Raw genomic sequence first — 19,075 nt, 5'->3', positions numbered from 1 at the left:
GAAAGGCATGAAGGAAGAAGATGCAAAACCAAGTTATAGGAATGTCAAGTAAGTGAGTTTGGCTAGAACACATGAAGGATAGTAATATGAAATAAGGAAGGAAAGATATGCAATATTGAAAGTGAAAGGCTTTATATGGCACTAGCGGCAGCAGTAAGCTGCCTTAGAAGCATCCTGAGTGTGAGAGTGAAATGGTCATACCTGTGTTTTAAGAAAATTATTTTGACAACCGTAGAGAGGACAGATTGGAGAGGGGAGAGTCTAGAAGCAGGGAGACTAGGTAAGAGACTGTTGTAATAATAGGGGTGAACTGATAAAAGCCTAAACTAAGGCAGTGGGTGTGGAAGCGGACGTGAGTGGGCAGGTTTGAGAGAGGTAATGGATGGAAAACCGACAAGACTTGGCAACTAATTCAATTTGGCAGCAGGAGAGAGGGAGGGAGGGGGAGAGTCGAGAATTATCGCAAGGTTGCAGACCTGAGTGACTCAATTTAAGGGGGAGATACTGAGTTTAATTTTGGACATGTTGAATTTGAGGTGCCCACAGAACACTCCTAAGGACAAGTCCATTAGGCAGTTAGTGATATGGAGTTGTTTTTTTCTACCTTTTTTTGTATCCCCAGTGTTGCTTAACACATACCGTGTTTCCCCGAAAATAAGCCCTCCCCTTACTGTGTAAGATTCCTCTAAAATAAGCCCTCCCCCGAAAATAAGCCCTATTGAGATTGCTACTGTAGTGAAGGTGATCCCCTGCTCTACACGCTACATTATGGTACCCTCTGTATGCACCGTCCCCCCGCCCCACCCCGTGAAACGCACGCTGCTCTCCGAGCTGCATCCAATCAGAGCTGCAGCAGTGAGTGCGTCATCCTGTTCTTCCCCAGTGATTTGCTTATTGAATAAAGGTACATTTTTTTGTTCACATTTACCTGTTTATTAAAATTTCTGTCAATGTTCATTAAAATAAGCCCTCCCCTGAAAATAAGCCCTCTGGTGTTTTTCTGTCCAAAAAAAAACCACGGTAGCAGGTGCTTAATAAATGCATTTTGTTATGTAGTTGAAGCACCAACTCATGAGAAAGTGCATATATAGGTGTGTGTGTGTGTGTGTGTATAGGTGTATATATATGTATGTGTGTATGTGGACTTGAAAATAATCTGCATAGAGATGATAACTGAACTCAATCCTATGGGACCTGGGGCAAGTCACTTAACATCTCTGGCATTCCACTTTCTCATCTATAAAATTAAAATGTAGGCCATACCTTCTGAGATAATTTCTAAGTCTGAGATTCAATGATTTGATTAAGCAAGAATTCAACTAGATTATCTCTAAAGACCATTATAGCTATAAAGCTATAATGCTCAATGATTACTTAGAGATGGAGTCAAATGATCAGAATTTGAGTAACAACTCTGACACTCTGTGTTTGATTATGTCAAGTCACTTATTACCTTTTGGAATTTGGGCTTCCTTATTGGAAAAATGGGGATCATTATATTTAAACTGTGTACCTCAAAGGGTAGTTGTGAAGGAAGGATTTCATAAATCTTAAAAATGCTATGTTAAGGGGCAGCTAGGTAGCACAGTGAATAGAGCCTGGTCCTGGAGTCAGGAGGACCTGAGTTCAAATCCAGCCTCAGACACCTAACACTTACTAGCTGTGTGACCTTGGGCAAGTCACTTAACCCTAATTGCCTTGCCCTCTCCCCTCCAAAAAAAAAATGCTATATTAAGTTGTCTTCTAGCTCTAAAATTCTATAACTCAATGAAATAGCCATTGTAGGTTCTTAAGGAGGGGAGTAACACACAACAAAGTGGCATTTTAAGGAAGTGTGATATGGTAATGACATTCTTGGATTGAATTAAAGAGGGACTTGCTGTAGTAGAACCAGTAATACTAGTAATTGTAGCTATCCTAAGGTTAGGTGAAAAAGAACTGAATAAGGATGGTGGGAATATGAATAGAGAGGAAGGAAATAGAAAAGATCTGGCAAGATGACTCAGGGAATCATGATTAAGTCCAGTTCTCCTTTGCACACTTTTCCCTTTTCTCCCCAAAGCAGTAACGAAAATACCAGATTTTTTAAAGAGAAGGAAGGAAAGAAATCCTCATGAGAAACATCGCACATTAACACTAAAAGAAACTGAAGAAATGAGTAAGCAAAAGAGATTTTCTAATATAGTGAACAAGTATGATGAGGTTTTTTTTTTTAAAGGTGAAATCTCCAGGAGGAATAAAAGACAAAACAACAACAATGAACATTTATCTAGTGCTTCCATAATATAGATCAATTTGGGTCACAGTGTTTAAACCAGGGCATAAGAAATCAGGCAGCCCTTATGTAAGCAGGGATATAGTCACGTAAATATGATCCCCAGATCATACGGCCCACCTCATCTCTGGGAAAACTTTCATTGCCTATTTTGTGAAGAATAGGAGGAGAGCAGTGTCTATACTGCTAATAACAGGGGAAGAGGCAGGCCAGATCCAGGGCAGCCATGTCCAGCAACCATTCAGCTCTCCTGTCTCCAAGAAGGGTATTTGATTTGGAATTGTATCGAGTTACTACACAGCAGATATTCAGAGATAGTCTTAGGGATACAATATTCTTTTAGACTTTCAGAATAAAAACTATATTATCTGGTCACTCTAAAAGAGCAGGCAAATTGAGCTTACTCTAGGCCAGCCAAGTTCTCTCCCACCAAATTCTTTATGCCCACAAAAGACAATCATAGGTAGCAAATAAACATATTGGATTAGACAATAAAACACAACAGAAGTAATGGGCTATTCAATATGGAAGTGAGATCAAAATTCCAACTCAACTAAGGAGAGACCAATCTTACTGAGGAAACCCATTCTTAGACATCTCTGGGGTATAGGCAGTAGGAATCAAGAGATATGTGGGGAGAGGAGATGATTTCCCCTACATACCTGTGGCTCTATGGGGGTTTTCTGCCATTCAAAGTTCAAAGCCTTCTCTCTCACCCCTATATTTCAAATTTCTCTAATATCTCTGAAGTCTTTTCACACAATCTCAAGTCACATCTCCTTCATGTATATGTACACAGTGTCATGGGCTCTGAGGTCTTTCAGTTAAATATCTCCCCCTACACAGGCAGCATGCTTCACAAGGAATTCCCAAACCACCAGGGCTAGGAGTGCGGCCAAATTTCAAAGTTTGTAAAGTGCTTGACACACACAGTATAAGGAGTATCATTCCCACCAGCCCCCCCTTTTTTCAGATTAACAACCTGAGGCTCAGGAACCTCTAATGATTTTTTTTTCCCAAGCTCTTACAGATCATAAAGGTCAGAGGCAGGAATTTTAATTCATTACTCCACCTAGCTGCCTCTAGGTGGACCATGAAGTGGGGAGGATTTCAGTCTTGTTTAATTTTTAAAACTATGTAGAATGGAAAGAGCACTAGGTTTGGAGTCAGAGGACCTGGGTTCAAATCCTGCCTCTGTCATACTATCTTGGTTACTTTGACAAATCACTTAACTTCACTTGGGCTCCATTTCCCCATATGCAACATGAAGGAATTAATATAAACTGTCTCTATTGCACTTTTCGGTTTGGAATGTGTGGTTATATATAATGTTATATGCAGAAACAAGAGAAGAAGGTGCTTTAAGCCTCATTAAGAAATATTAAATGTAGGGGTGGCTAGGTGGCACCGTGAGTAAAGCCCTGCCCCGGAGTCAGGAGGACCCGGGTTCGGTTCCAGCCTCAGACACTTAACAGCCACACAAAAAAAACTAGCCGTGTAACCTTGGGCAGGTTACTTAACCCCAATTGCCCTCCCAAAAAATAAAAAAAGAGAAAGAAATGTAAATGTAAAGAAAGATCTGAGTGGGGGAGAGAAAGAAGGACAAAAGCAGCAGGAGGAGGAAAGGCAAGAGAGAGAAAAAAGAGAAGGAAGACATAGCAGAGGAAGAGAAGGGGAAGGAGAAAGAGAATTAAAATAAATAAAAATATGAACATGACTCTTTACTAGTCAGAACATTAGCTTAAAATGTAGTGGGTTTTCTGAAGAATGGCTGAGATGAGTATAAAGAGACGGAAAAATAATGAAACAAAAATTTTTTTAAATAGCAGAACTGAAAAAGACTTGGGATCCCTGCAAAGTAAAGCAACAAAATTAGAAGACAGAACTCAGATAAAGTGAGAATTATTGGTATTCAAAGAAAAATATAAATGAGCCAAACTCCTGAATATTATATTCTAGGAAATCTAATAAGAAAACAATGTGGAAATATTAAAAACAAAGGGCAAAGTTCTGAGAAAAAATAAGCTACAGAATGCTATCAAAGAGGAGCAGAAAATTTAACTCATCCAGAAAATTTATCATTAAAATGCAAGGTTCCAGTATCAGATAAAATATGACAGGAAGTCAGGAAGAATCAAATCACATATTTAAAAAAAAAAACAAGCCAGTAATTCAAATCACAGAATCTTACTCAGTGAGAATGTGGAGTCAAAGAAGAAGTTGGAATGTGACATTAAGAAATTAATTGCTCCACAAATATTTATTAAGGGCCAGGCACTAGAGATACAGATGTAATGAATGAAACAATTCCTACAGAATAAGCAAAGAAAATAAGCTCTAACTCCCAAGTCACCTATCCTGCAAAATTGTGTACAATTTGTTCATGAGGAAAAAAATGCTAATACTTAGATTCCCATTCCTTTCTGAAGAATGAGCTAAAGCCGTAGAATGCGTTTGACAAGATGAATCTTCCTGACTCCAGGCCTAGCACTCTATCCACTGTGCTACCTGGCTGCTCCCAAGAGAACCCTGAGGGGTGGCTAGGTGGTGCAGTGAATAGAGTGCTGGCCCTGGAGTCAGGAGGACCTGAGTTCAAATCCAGCCTCAGACACTTAACACACACACACACACAAAAACTAGCTGTGGGACCTTGGGCAAGTCACTTAACCCCAATTGCCCTCCCTTCCCCCCTCCAAAAAGGAAAAAATAAAATAAAATATATTTTAAAAAAGAGAGAGAGAGAACCTTGACTTCATGCCATATGAGGATTAGTTTAAGGAATTGAGGATGGAATAGCCTAGTGAAGAGGGTTATGGGAAGGGCTAAATATTTCAAAGGATGTCACAGTGAAGAAACAATACACGAAAAGAAATACCTCAGAATTGTCTTAATGTTCATTTTTCTGATGATTAGTGACTCTGAATTCTTTTTGAAAGGGCTAGGGATAGTTTATTTCTTCTGATTTTTCACATCATTTAAACATTAATCCATTTGGGAATGGCCCTTTATCTGGTAGATTTGTGCCAATTGCTCCCCTAACCCTATTTTTTCTAATTGGACCTGTGATTCACTTGTATTTAATTACATGTGTACTTTCTTTTATTTTTCCTTCCAATAACCTGTTGATTTTAATCTTTGCTCTAACAAGCTGATGGTTGAACCATGCTCACACAGACAATTTTGAAAAGACTCCCTTTCTAGTCATTTCCTGTTTGTTATGATATAAGGAATTTCATGTTTTGTAATACTGGGTGCTTATTGTGTTCAGATTCACTTCTTGAAAGAAAATATACATGATATACAAGTTAAAATTCTCAAAGGCTAGTCCAGTGGCCAGCAAGGTCTGGTAGGCTCAACTATTCTGTGTCTGCCTTCAAAGGACCAATGTAGTTAAGTACAGATAGGCTCATTACCACACATTCTTCTTCCCTAGTAATTTATGAAAAGAAGAAAAATATAAAACCACCCTCATTCCTGTGTTTCTACAGAAATGGTTTGAGAATGGTGGAGGGTGCTAAGACCTTTCTTTTAATAATTTATAAATAACAACACCAACAAAAAGGTTGCTTCTGCTACAATCACCACTTTATGCTGTTTTGCCTAAATGTTTTCAGGGATTATTCAGGGACTATCCTGTATTAGTGATTTGTGTTTTTGTTTTAAGTTTGTCAAAATAAAAATTATTAATTTAAAAAAGGGTGGGGGCGGGGGGAGAAACCAAGATGGCAGAGTAAAAGTAGGAACTTTCTTAAGCTCGTCCCCAATTACCTCCAATACCTGTAAAAAATGACTCTAAACAAATTTTAGAGCTATAGAACCCACAAAATGACAGAGTGAAATACATCTCCAGCTGAGGACAGCCTCGCAAGCCAAAAGGAAGGTTCTATTGCATTGGGTTTGGAGTAGAGAGCAGTCCTGCCTGGTCATGCTGGCACAGAACAGTGACACAGACCAGGCCAGAGCAGACCTCAAGAGACTGAATCACTGGCAGCTGTGGCGGTTTCCAGACTTCTCAATCCACAAACACCAACGAGAAAGTCAAAGGTCAGTGGGGAAACTATGTTGGGCCTGGATAAGAGAAGAGTGAGGTCCAGGCCCTGCCCCTGCCCCTGCCCCCAGGGCGGCAGAGGTGGCCATGGCTGTGGTGCCAGCAACAACAGTTGGCAGCGCCTGCTTCCAGGGCTCCAGGCCCACAGATAGTGGGGGGACCAAGTGACTGGCCAGAGGGCAATTGCAGAAATCTCTCTGCTGGTGCTGAGGCCAGATTTTCTTACTTTACCCTGCTTGGATCTGGGTCGCAAGTCTTGGGTAGCAGTCCTGGGGTAAAAAGGGCTAGCATGGCAGAGCTTGTTGAGGCTGTGGAGAGGCAGTCCTCCTCACAGTTCTGAGGCAGGTGCCTAGAAGTAACTCTGACAACAGCAGCACAAAACCCGAGAAATTTGGGACACAGCACTCTCTGCTCTGGAAACAGAGTTCTACTATGGCAAAGAGCTCAAAAGTCAAGTAATTGGCTGGCAAAATGAGCAAACAGAGGAAGAGAAATCAAACTATAGAATTGTTCTTTTGCAATAAAGAAGATCCAAACAGAACCAGAAGAAGACAATAGTCAAAATTCCTGCATCAAAAGCCTCCAAGAAACATGAATTGGTCACAGGCCATGGAGGAGCTCAAGGATTTTGAAAATCAAGTAAGAGAAGTAGAGGAAAAACTGGAAAGAGAAATGAGAGTGATGCAAGAAAATCATGAAAAATGAGTCAACAGCTTGCTAAAGGAGACCCAAAAATACTGAAGAAAATAATACCTTAAAAAATAGACTAACTCAGGGGCAACTAGGTGATGCAGTGAATAGAGCACCAGTCCTAAAGTAAGGAGGACCTGAGTTCAAATCTGGCTTCAGACACTTAACACTTACTAGCTGTGTGACTTAATCCCAATTGCCCTGCCTTTGCCCCTCAAAAAAAAAAAGACCAAAAAAAATAGACTAACTCAAATGGCCAAAGAGGTCCAAAAAGCCAATAAGGAGAATGCCTTTAAAAACAGAATTAGCCAGATGGAAAAGCAAATTCAAAAGCTCAGTGAGGAAAATAATTCCTTCAAAATTACATTAGAATAAATGGAATTTAATGACTTTATGAGAAATCAAGGTATTATGAAACAGATCCAAAAGAATGAAAAAATAGATGACAATGTGAAATATCTCATCAGAAAATCCACTGACCTGGAAAATAGATCCAGGAGAGATCATTTAAAATTTGTTGCATTACCTGAAAGCAATGATCAAAAAAAGAGCCTAGACATCACCTTTCAAGAAATTATCAAGGAAAACTGTCCTGATATTCTAGAACCAGAGGGTAAAATAGAAATTGAAATAATTCATTGATTGCCTCTTGAAAAAGATCCCAAAAAGAAAACTCCTAGGAATATTATAGCCAAATTCCAGAGTTCCAAGGTCAAAGAGAAAATGTTACTAGCAGTCAGGAAGAAACAATTTCAGTATTGTGGAAACACAATCAGAATAACACAAGACCTAGCAGCTTCTATATTAAGGGATCAAAGGGCTTTGTAATATGATATTCTGGAGGCCAAAGGAGCTAGGATTAAAACCAGGAATCACCTACCCAGCAAAACTGAGTATAATACTGTAGGGGAAAATATGGATATTCAAAGAAATAGAGAACTTTCAAGCATTGTTGATGAAAAGATCAGAGCTGAACAGAAAATTTGACTTTCAAATACAAGAAGCAAGAAAAGCACGAAAATGTAAACAGGAGAAAGAAATTATAAGGAACTTATTAAAGTTGAACTGTTTACATTCCTACATGTAAAGATAATATTTGTAACTCATGAAACTTTTCTCAGTATTAGGATAGTTGAAGGGAATATACATGTATATATACATATATGTATGTATAAATGAGAGTGTGTGTGTGTGTACATAGACAGAGGGCACAGGGTGAGTTGAATATGAAGGGATGATATCTAAAAATAAAATTAGGAGGTGAGAGAGGAATATATTGGGAGAAACAGAAAGGAAGAAATAGAATAGGGTAAATTATCTCACATAAAAGCAGCAAGAGAAAACTATTACAATGGAGGGGAAGAGCAGGGAGGTGAAAGGGAATGAGTCAACCTTACTCTTACTGGATTTGGCTTAAGGAAGGAATAACATACACATTTAATTGGATATCTTACTCTAAAGGAAAGTAGGGGGGAAGGGGATAAGAGAGGAGGATGATAGAAAGGAGGGCAGATTGGGGAAGGGGGTAGTCAGAAGTAAACACTTTTGAAAAGGGAGGTCAAAGGAGAAAATAGAATAAATGGAGGGAGGGATAGGATGGAGGGAAATAAAATTAGTCTTTCACAATATGACTAATACGGAAATGTTTTATACACACGTATAACCTATATTGAATTACTTGTCTTCCCAATGGGGGTGGGTGAGGAGGGAAGAAAGGAGAGATTCTGGAACTCAAAGTTTTAAAAACAAAAGTTAAAAAATTGTTGTTACATGCAACCAGAAAATAAGATATACAAGCAACAGTTTATAGAAATCCATCTTGCCCTACAAGAAAGTAAGGGGGAAGGGCAGCAGACTGGGGAAAGGGGTAATCAGTATGCTTGGCATCTTGGGGTGGGGGCAGGGGAGGGTTGGGGAGAAAATTTGGGAACTCAAAATCTGGAGGAAATAAATGTTGCAAACTAAAAATAAATAAATTCTGGGGGAGGAGAAGGAAGAAGGACTAATATGAGAGGCTTTTAGAAGGCAGAATCAGGAATGGTGACTAATTGTATTTGTTGGGGGATGGAGGTCAAAGAAGAGAAATGAAAGGAGTCTAAGGTGACATCAGTGGAAGAACTTTCAGGATTTTCCTAATCCAACTTGGAGTTAAGCAAGAATCCTCTCTATAAAATGTCAACAAGTGATTATCCAGTTTGGACATGAGTAGCTCTAGTAAGAGAGACAACGAGGATTCTAGAGTGGAAAAAAAAGAAAGTGGTGCATTAACAAGAATGGAGACATTGGGAATGGAAGTCATTTTGGTGGAGGAAAGAAGTGATAAATTTTACAGATGGTGGATTTGAAGTGGTAATGGAGCACAAAGAGTATAATTAGAAATAGAGAAAAATAAGCAGTTAGACATTGGATTTTGGGAGAGAACTTGAAAGTTCTGCTGACAGAAATGAAGATTATGTGTACAGCACCATTTACTTTGTAAGAGGAAGAAAAAAACTCATAGTTTGGTAAAATTATGCTATAGTGATTTGGGCAGGGTAACACAATACTGTATTCTGTAAATTGGAAGAGGGAATTCTGTGCACAGAATTCTGTGCTAGGCTGCGTATCTGATACCAGTATAAAAACTGGAATATAAGGGAGAACGAAACTAAAATTTAGGATTATCTGCCTTTTCAGATGTGCCCCAAGGGAGGAAATGTAAGCAACATGCAAATATGGGTAAAAAGCTCCAGTTTTTTTAAAAAAGAGAAACATTGATGTTAATTGGAGTAAACTAAAATGTTTAATGTTCTCTTTTTTGTAGTTAAGGACATTGGGAGTAAATGGAGAATTTATTATTTCAGCTTTTCTCTAGAGGTAAATTTCACCTCTAGAGAAAACAATTTAGTTGTCTGAAGCTTATCTCATCTTCCACATCCTCATTTTTTGTCTCAGTAAGAATAAATTGGTTTTTACCTGGAAAGGACCAGGTGTCCGTTTTGGCAATTTGTTCTGTGTAGTCTCCAACAGTGTAGGTAGTTCACTCAAAATCTTGGTGTCTAAGACAGTCTGCAGAAGTTCCACGTTTGCTCGCTCTGCTTGTGGACCTTCCACAGCAAGTTCATAGTTAGTTTGTATAGGACTTAGCTCACCTTCAGTCATTCTTTCAGTTTCCTCTGGCTGGAAGAAAAAAAAAAAAGTAAACACTTTTTTCTTTCTCTTCCCAACATTCTAAATCATGCAACTTCTTAATACCCCATAACAAAATCACCAATCAGCTATAAAGTCTTGTAACTGAGCAAAGAAAGTTAAACTCCCTAAAAATTTAGAGTCAAAATTGGCTCAAGAAAAATAAGGGCATGCAAAGGGACTTTGTAATCTTAATTTTAGCATTTGCTATTGCTCAAGTTATTACGTCTAGACTCTAATGAAGCCAGCTTAATACTGACTTCCCCCATTCAACAAGCATTGATTGACAATCTTTGGGCCTTGTAAAAGTGTTGTGCCACAGAAAGAGCACTGAATTTGGGGTCAAAGGACTTAGGTATGAATACTGGCCCTGATACTTGGGCAAGTCACAACCTTCTCCCAGCCTTAGTTTCCTCATCTGTAAAACAGGGAAGTTGGGCTAGATGACTTTTCCAAATCTAAATAAATGATCCCATAATCACTGACTACTCTCAACTAATGCTGTCATTAATTGATTTGATTTATAATGCGTTCCCAGGGCAATTAATTCCAAACTAAAGAGAGGTAGGGGAGCCAGAATCTCTGGAGCAGAAAAGGTAGAGTAGAACCTGGTCTCAGGAGATTAGCAAGGGTAAGAACATTGTGGTAGCTTGGTTACAATGCCTTAGACAACATTAGAGGAAGATAATATTGGCTGGGACAATTAAACATTGCTCCTCATTCAATACTGTTCTCCTTTTTCTTACACCCTCTTCATCTCTGCCTCCTACAATCCCTCACTGCCTTTAAGATGCAATTCAAACACTTATCTTCTGACCACTGTAGATCCCCCCCAGCTATTAATGGCCTTCTTCCCTAACTATCATATATTTAACTACCTTATACTTACTTTGTATTTATTCTGTATAATCTTATTTATTTAGGTATAAATTGTCTAGCATGATGATAAAAATTCCCTTGAGGAATTATTTGATTTTTTGGATACCCATTGCCTATCACAACGGTTATCACATAGTAGGAGCTTAATGTTAATTGATTATTTCTTGTATCCTTTTCACAGCATGAACTCTGAACATGATTTGTAATTGTGTTGTTCACAGTTGCTGCCTGAGGCACAAAAATACTTAAAGCTGATTTCACAAATATAAAATGCTAGATTTGCTTGAATCTAGCATAAGAATGCTTCTAGAAAGGAAAAAAAATGAAGATCACAAACTTTACCCCTGGAAATTCTTCAGTACTTTCCTTTTTTTCTGGCTTTTCTTTTTCTTCTTCTTCTTCTTCTTCTTTTTCTTCTTCTTCTTTTTCTTCTTCTTCTTCTTCTTTTTCTTCTTCTTCTTCTCTTTCTTCTTTTTTTTCTTCTTCCTCTCTTTTTCCTTCTTCTCCTTCTTCGACATCTTCTGGATACTTTAAATGTGTAATTAAAGATATCTCCTTCAAGGAAAAAAAAAGAGAAGATATTTAAAATCATTAAGGTGAATTCTGTGGAACAAAGAATGAATTAATATGTACTATAACAGAAAATATAGTATGATATTTTTATTTTTATAAATATTTTATTTTATTTAATTTCAAATTTACAGCATTTAAAATTGTTTATAAATTATAAGCACAAGCTGATTACCTAAAATCTCATCACCATGAGAAGAACTCAGGTTTAGATACTCTACCTCCTCAACTCACCCTTCATTGCTTCTCCTCTCTGGAGGGCCAGAGGGTGAGGCACTAAACTCCTCCCAAGGCCTTCCTTTATAGAGAGCTCAAATCTCCCTGCCACCTCTTCAGCTTCCTTTTGGGTGTCATCTTTCTCTATTAGACTGCAAGCTTCTTAAGGACAGGGACTCTCTTTTTCTTATTTGTATCCCCAGCACTTAGTATACTATCTGGCATATAGTAGGTGCTTAATAAATGTTTACTGAATTGAAATATTGAAAATTATAAATTAAAATAAGCAAATGTTAATCCATAACATTATGTTTATAAAATGATTGCATGAACAAGACTAAATAAAAACCACTATGAATTTAGAATATGTGCAAGTAAGAATTTTAATAAATTTGAAACAATGCCTCACATTAACAGGCACTATACTTTTTCAGGTTACTAATGCCCAGTGTCACTGTATGTATTCTTAGTTAATTCAGTAACAAGAGAACCTCATCATCTATAATAATAATTGATATGAAGGACAATCTAATGCACCATGTATGGAGATAAGCCTTTGGCACCTTGCAAAATGATATATATGTTAGTGTGTGTATATATGTGTGTGTATGTGTATATAGATGTATATGTAGGTATCTAATATTACATATGTACTATATAATACGCACACACATGTATACATATATGTGCACGCACATATATACATATATATGTTGTGTGTGCGTCCACTGTCCTCTAGTTGTTTTCTTGGCATCTATGATCGGAAAGGGGAGGAGTCTCCCAAAGAAGATTGCAGACTCAACCAGGAAGATTTGCCCATTAACTATAAAAGGAAAGGATAGTACACCTCCCTCTCACTCTATGTCTCACACACACACACACACACACACACACCACACCACACCACACCACACTTTAATCTCTCTTCATTTCTGTCTCTGTATGTCTCTCTATCTCTGACTCCATTTCTGTCTCTGTTGATATATCTCTTACTCTCTTTTCAGCGTGTCATTGAGGATTATTCCAATTCTCTCTTCTACTTCCTGAAAAGGAAGGAGGATTCTCTGCATTCCCTCTTCCTTCTTTATATATGGTGGCTACAAGCACACAGCAATGAGAACATGTGCTTGCCTAGGCAAGTCTGAGAATGGATCGTGAGTACCTGGCTGTTTTTGTTTTGTTTCTTCTGCTAAGCACAGGTAATTGAATAGCAATGCTAAGGGATGGTTGTCTCCAACTCTGGCAGCTACCTCTTGAGTTGGAGAGGCCAGGAATTTCAGTCATGTGTTTGTTGCCAAGCAGGAAGTGACTACTCCAAATATACACCTTTTTGGACAAAAGGACTTTAGTACTGCCTCTGACATTTACTGTGTGTTTAGAGGCAAGTGTACTGAATTTGACTGCTTTCAGTTCTACTTTTCTTTTTAAAAATTCTCTCTATCACAAGGGATTGCTCACTAGATAGGGAAGACATATATTTAGAAATGGTACTTATGTAAAAACAAGATATTGATAAAATTTAACTTTTTGGAGTTTTATTCCAAGATATGGAGATATCACATCCTCCCACCCCATTCTCTTTTCTGTTGCTCTAGTTTCTCATGAAGAAGTGGAACAAAGAAACAAAACCAAACAAAACCTTCACCAAAACCAATCCCTTCGATTGTGCCCTTGATCCCATCTCCTATCATAGCCTCCTGGAGGTTGCCCCTAAAATCATTCCTTTCATTTAGTTTTCAGCCTCTCTCTCTGCCCATTGGCTTCATTCATGATGCTTACAAAAATATGCCCAAGGTTCTCCCATCTTTATGGAATATGGAATTGCACATACCATTCCCAGAGTTTCCCTGTCTGATTCTTGCTGATCACATATACTAGTTTAGCACCTCCTCAGGACTCACTCTCTCAACTCTCACTGGTTCCAGTCGGTTGGATTTCCGGGGGACCGCTGACTACTTTTCCCCTCAGGACTCTAGGGGTACCCTGAAGGCTTGGTTTTCTTTTTTTCTTCTAGTGCTATCACTCATGAGCCCCCATCTCTTATGCTCCTTACTGGTTATTAATTATATTGCCAAAGTTAATTAGCTTGAACAACAGAATATTTACTAAGGTAGTCTAGTAAGAAGAGTCGTTAGGAAACAGATTTCCCCAAAGTCTGGATGCAAAGGGTCCAAGACAAAGTGAATTCAAGCTTAGAGAGCACTTGTGGCCAAAGGCTGACTCATATCTTCCTGTAATTAAAGTGTTTTTTTCTCATTTCATGTAATCTTCATGAGGTTTCCTGAGGTGCAGCTCTCTGCTAGGTTCTGACGGTCCATAAATATACTTTGTAGAGTCTATAAACATACTCCTTCCATCTTAAAGAGCTCATACTTCCTTGAAGTTACCTTTCCTCATGGATCCAGTTTATCCTCTCTTAGTTCTACATAAATGCATTATTTTTTTACTGCTCCAAACTCTCTGATGTCACAGTCAGTGGGAGGTGTGTAGGTGAAGGGTGAAATTTTCTCTGGGTTCACTCAGAACACAACGCACCCCCCCCCATCCCTTTACCATACTCTGGTTATAGTAGGCAAAAGGATCTGGCTTATCAAAGCACTCCTAAAGCTTGACTGCCTTTTTCTGAAGTCCCTTCTCAGACAGACATAGTCCCAGGGTTGTGTCTAGTTCCATCAACCAATGTCCACACATTTCCTGTGTAGCATTATTTCATATCATTCAATGGCTCAGAGAACTTAATTTCTCCTGAACTGACTACAATAACATATACAAAACCACTAATATGCTGTCAACCTTAAGTTAATTACAATAATCATCTGTTCCCAGACAGCAGGTCTGTTTATGTCATCAGGATGTATTGCTTTAATGGTTGGGATCTGCTTAACTTTCTCTATATTACAACTGATGATTTGTTGAAGATGGGGTGGTAGTGGTACAGAGGACTGTAGATCAATAAAATTTTTAAAATAATGACCTATCACCTATATTTTTCCACAGTATCTCTGTTGACAAACGTGAGGAAACAGTTGTCTAGAGAAGAGCTACTGGAATCCCAGATATGTGTCAGTAGTGGATAACACTGGAGAAGTGTAAAAAATGCTGGCTTGCCAGTCCCTCTGTGTACTGAGGTCTGCCTACCCATTACATTTCATTCTTGGGAGAAAAATACATTATTGTTATTCTTTTAAGTAAATAAAAAATGCAGCTCAATTTACTCCATTTCCAAAAAGATTATGAAAGAAAAATAGAATTTTTATTTTTAAAAATTTTATTTATTTGTTTTTAATTTTCAACATTCACTTCTATAAGATTTGAGGCCCAAGGTTTCTTTCCCTCACTCCCCTCCCCCTTCCCCAAGATGGCATGCAATATGATGTAAACTATACAAATATATATTAAATATATTTCCACATTATTCGTGTTGTAAAGAAGAATTAGGACCAAAGGGAAAAACCACGAGAAAGAAGAAACAAAATGATCTGCATTCAGACTCCATAGTTCTTTCTCTGGATGTGGATAGCATCTTCCACCATGAGTCTTTAACAGTAGAATTTTTTAAAACTATGTGGATTTAATATACTAATGACTATAATTTAAGACCTCAGTCAGGAGATCACCCAGAGCATTCTGACTGCTCACACAGTAGCAGCAATTCTATGGCAAGGGAAACACCACTGTCAGTACTCGTCAGACAAGGAGTCCAAAGTTAATTTGGTTTGGACATCAAGCAAATAATCTTAAAAATTTATGGATTGCTAAATTGAGGTAATATGTGGAACAGATGAGGGGAAGTTTTGGACCTAATATAAATGTAATGTATTCTTTTACAAAGAAAATCTGTTATTTATTTCCATAAGATCTTTATCTGGTACAGAATTTTCATTGAAATTTACTAACAAAAATCAGGCAGCTAGGTGGCATGCAGAAGATAGAAAGCTGGGCCTGAAGTTAGAAAGTCTAATCTTCCCTAGTACAAATCCGGCCTCAAACTAGCTGTATGACCCTGGGCAAGTCACTTCACCCTGTTTGCCTCAGTTGCTCATCTGTAAAACTGGCTGTAGACAAATCATTCCACTACCTTTAACATGAAAAGCCTGAAATGGGGTCACAAAGAAAAAGGCAATGACTGGAAACAACTGAACAACAATTCAAAAATATACTCATTTGAAAACTAGTGTCTTCTGTCATTTTGTTTCAAACTGACTGACTAAAAATCATACTAGATTAAAAGTGCATATTGACACTATTCCACATATAGGCTGGGAGAACCCCAGACCCTACCTACAAAAGCTTTGGAGACAAGCATTTATTGAGATTGTGTGATTTAAAAGAGAATATGAGAGAGAAACTTGAGGAAATGTTGACCAGCTAAGTCAAAGCTGCACATTTTCCCATTCTAGCTTCCTTGGCAGGACTAAAAGACAAAGTTCGTTTTTGCTCTATACAAAGAAATCCCCTGTCTCACCTGGGCTATCACTAGGTTCAAGAAATCTGAGCTTCCTGGAACTACCCTTCTTTCTCAAACTAGATTATCCTCAGGGGCAGCTAGGTGGCACAGTGAATGGCACACCAGCTCTGGAGTCAAGAGGACCCGAGTTCGAATCTGACCTCAGACACTTGGCACTTACTAGCTATGTGACCTTGGGCAGGTCATTTAACCCCAATTGCTTTGCCTTCCCCCCTCAAAAAAAAAACAAACAAAACCCTAGCTCATCCTCAGGAGAGATGAGACCAACCAGAACACTGTGATATTCACTCCAAACAAAAGAGTCTCTAGGAAGTTTCACCATGAGAATAGACAACCCCGGTGTGGATGGCTGCTAGTTCTCTTTGGAAGTAGGAAAAAAAACTGAAAACTTAGGTTTTTAGAAAGCCCATACCCCATCCATACATCCTTTACATTTTTTTTATTCTTTCTGAGCAATCAGAATCTGATTTTAGCTTTTTCTTTTTTTTTTTAATCCTTAAAATACCTGCTGCATCACAAGGAAATGTGGTAGATATTGAGAATACAAAGAGAAAAAAAAAGCACTCTTGACAGCCCTCAAAAAGCACATCTATCTGTGTTGTTGTTAAGGTCTAGGGGTGCTAGGAACCCCAAAATGCAAGGGTACAGGGCAGGGGTCTGCCTCAAAAGAATTTGACCACTCAAGCCTTCTTTCAGCCCAAGCAGCAAGTTTATTATGACACTAGTGGGGTGGGTGAGATTTCTAGTGAGTATGGGGTTTTTGTGACGCCAGTACAAGCTGGCCAGATTTTAAGAATCTGCACATGTGATGAGGATAAAATTGGTATTTTTATACATAAAAAGAGTCCGAGAAAATCTGGATGGGATCAAGGAATGGTAAATAGCCTGGGGTGGTCTGTAGGGGACAGAGGCAGATAGAGAGACAGAGACAGAAAGACATATAGAGACACAGAGAGACACAGACAGAAACCTGTATGGGATTAAGGAGTGTCAAGTAAACTAATTAAGTAATCAAGGTGGGCTAGATGCCTCAGGTGAATACCCAGGACTCAGCCTATGGGAGGTCCATCATTAGCAACCCATCATGACTATAAAAATATAGGATTATAGATTTTGAACTGGAGTGACAGTACTTTTGGAGTGTAGTAAGTTAAATTTCCTACCTAATTATTGATAACCACAACAAAGACATTGGATAACCCAGCTCATATTCTCCCTCCTCTTCTCTCTCTCCTCTCCAAAGGATGGCAAATTTTGATAGTCAAAAGCTGCCTGGTTCACCATCAGGTTTACTGGCTAGGTTTCTTTTTCAAAGACCAAACATTAAAACCAATTCCATCTGGAGCTCACAGATTGGACAATAGGTTCCTGCCCAAGCACCCCTTACTGGCTATTTTGGTGATCTTTTGGCTCAGTGATTGTAAATAGTAACTGTTTCTCTTTTGACCAGTAACCCTGAGGGTCTTCCCCTCCCACTTTGATTTTTTTTTTAATTAAAGGGGCCGTCCCTTTGACTCACTTCTTAAAGAGGCCTATTCGCTGAGTAGGCATTACCTCACTCTAAGTGAGAACCTGAAAAGGCCTTAGACTAAAAGGGCCAGGGTCTTCCATTGCATCCTGGGCCATCTCCAATCATCTTGATGAATATCTGGCCACTGGACCCAGATGGCTCTGGAGGAGAAAGTGAGGCTGGTGACCCTGCACAGCCCTCCCTCACTCAAATCAAAGTCAACTGCAAGTCATGTCATTATCCCCCTGATGTCATGGTCCTCTTTGAGAATGAAGGACAAACACAACAAGAATAAAGATTCAAAAGGGATTCAGCAAAAGATTGGTATTGTTTTATATTCTATACAAAAATATAAATTGGTATTATATCATCAAAATTGATAAAGCTTCTGTTTTATATTACCACTTAGCAAGCTGTGCTTATCTGGGCAAGTCATATCATCTAAGTGAGTCTGATTTCTCCACATTTTTAAAAATGTAGATAATATCTTCTCTACCTCCCTTACGGGGCTGTTGTGAGAATTAAATGAAATAATATATGTGGAAAGTATTTTTTTAACTTAAAGGCAGTATTATATAAACATAAATTATAATATGTTACCACTATTATTTTCCAAAATATTTGATTTATTATCAGTTGTTTTCCTAAGCATGGTAATCACTGAATAGTATCAAATGCTTCACAATGTAAAATATAATAAATAGATATTATATAATTATATTTTTGTTTGCATTTGCTTTATATGGTGCTTTAGAAAAGAGCAGTAAAAATTTTGATATAATAATATAGTCTTAAATTTTGCTTAATATATTTGATTAACATATAAAAATTGATTGATCAAAATTGTTTCCTTTTTGTGATATGGCCTTATAGGTCTTTGATGTTTTTAGCAAAGCTGTGGAAGGATAATCTGAATTTTCTGAGACCTTGTATCAACAAGGGTTTATAGAGTACAACTCTAGAAGGTGACAGTGCAGGATTTCAATGGAACAATTACCATAAATCCAAAACAATCTCAGGCATTTGGATTTTCAGTAATGTGGATGATTAAGAATTTTACCAAATATTTAAAAGATCATTGAAATCCTAAGGCCCCTTCCAGCTCTAAATCCTTTGATCCTTTATTTGCCATTCTAATCATAATTCATGTACTTTTTTGCCAATTATGTTTTAATAAAACCAACATTTTCTCTTTCTTCATTAGATGTGTTATTCATAGATTGGCTTTTTCTTTAATGAGTAAAAATCTCA

At 38.1% G+C, this 19,075-nt stretch overlaps 1 protein-coding gene and 1 long non-coding RNA gene across 3 annotated transcripts in view; one reads left to right on the top strand and one right to left on the bottom strand.

The window, feature by feature from the left end:
* The window catches only part of LOC138156841 (uncharacterized), a 362,694-nt gene that overhangs the window by 174,142 nt on the left and 169,477 nt on the right, over positions 1-19,075 (top strand). The gene's annotated exons all lie outside the window — the stretch shown is intronic.
* TTC6 (tetratricopeptide repeat domain 6) overlaps positions 1-19,075 on the bottom strand; it is a 64,949-nt gene that overhangs the window by 18,480 nt on the left and 27,394 nt on the right. For both annotated transcript variants that reach the window (XM_069082302.1, XM_069082303.1), the window contains exons 2-3: positions 11,403-11,615; positions 9,969-10,172 (exon numbers count right to left, since the gene is read on the bottom strand). In XM_069082302.1, the coding sequence (XP_068938403.1) occupies positions 9,969-10,172; positions 11,403-11,615 (417 nt within the window). The remainder of the gene's footprint in view (positions 1-9,968; positions 10,173-11,402; positions 11,616-19,075) is intronic.

The sequence above is a fragment of the Petaurus breviceps genome, unplaced genomic scaffold, assembly GCF_028583685.1.
Source record: "Petaurus breviceps papuanus isolate PSGF00001 unplaced genomic scaffold, PetGlider_PUasm1.0 164, whole genome shotgun sequence".
NCBI classification, from domain to species: Eukaryota; Metazoa; Chordata; class Mammalia; order Diprotodontia; family Petauridae; genus Petaurus; species Petaurus breviceps.
This window is presented reverse-complemented; position numbering and strand designations above follow the sequence as displayed.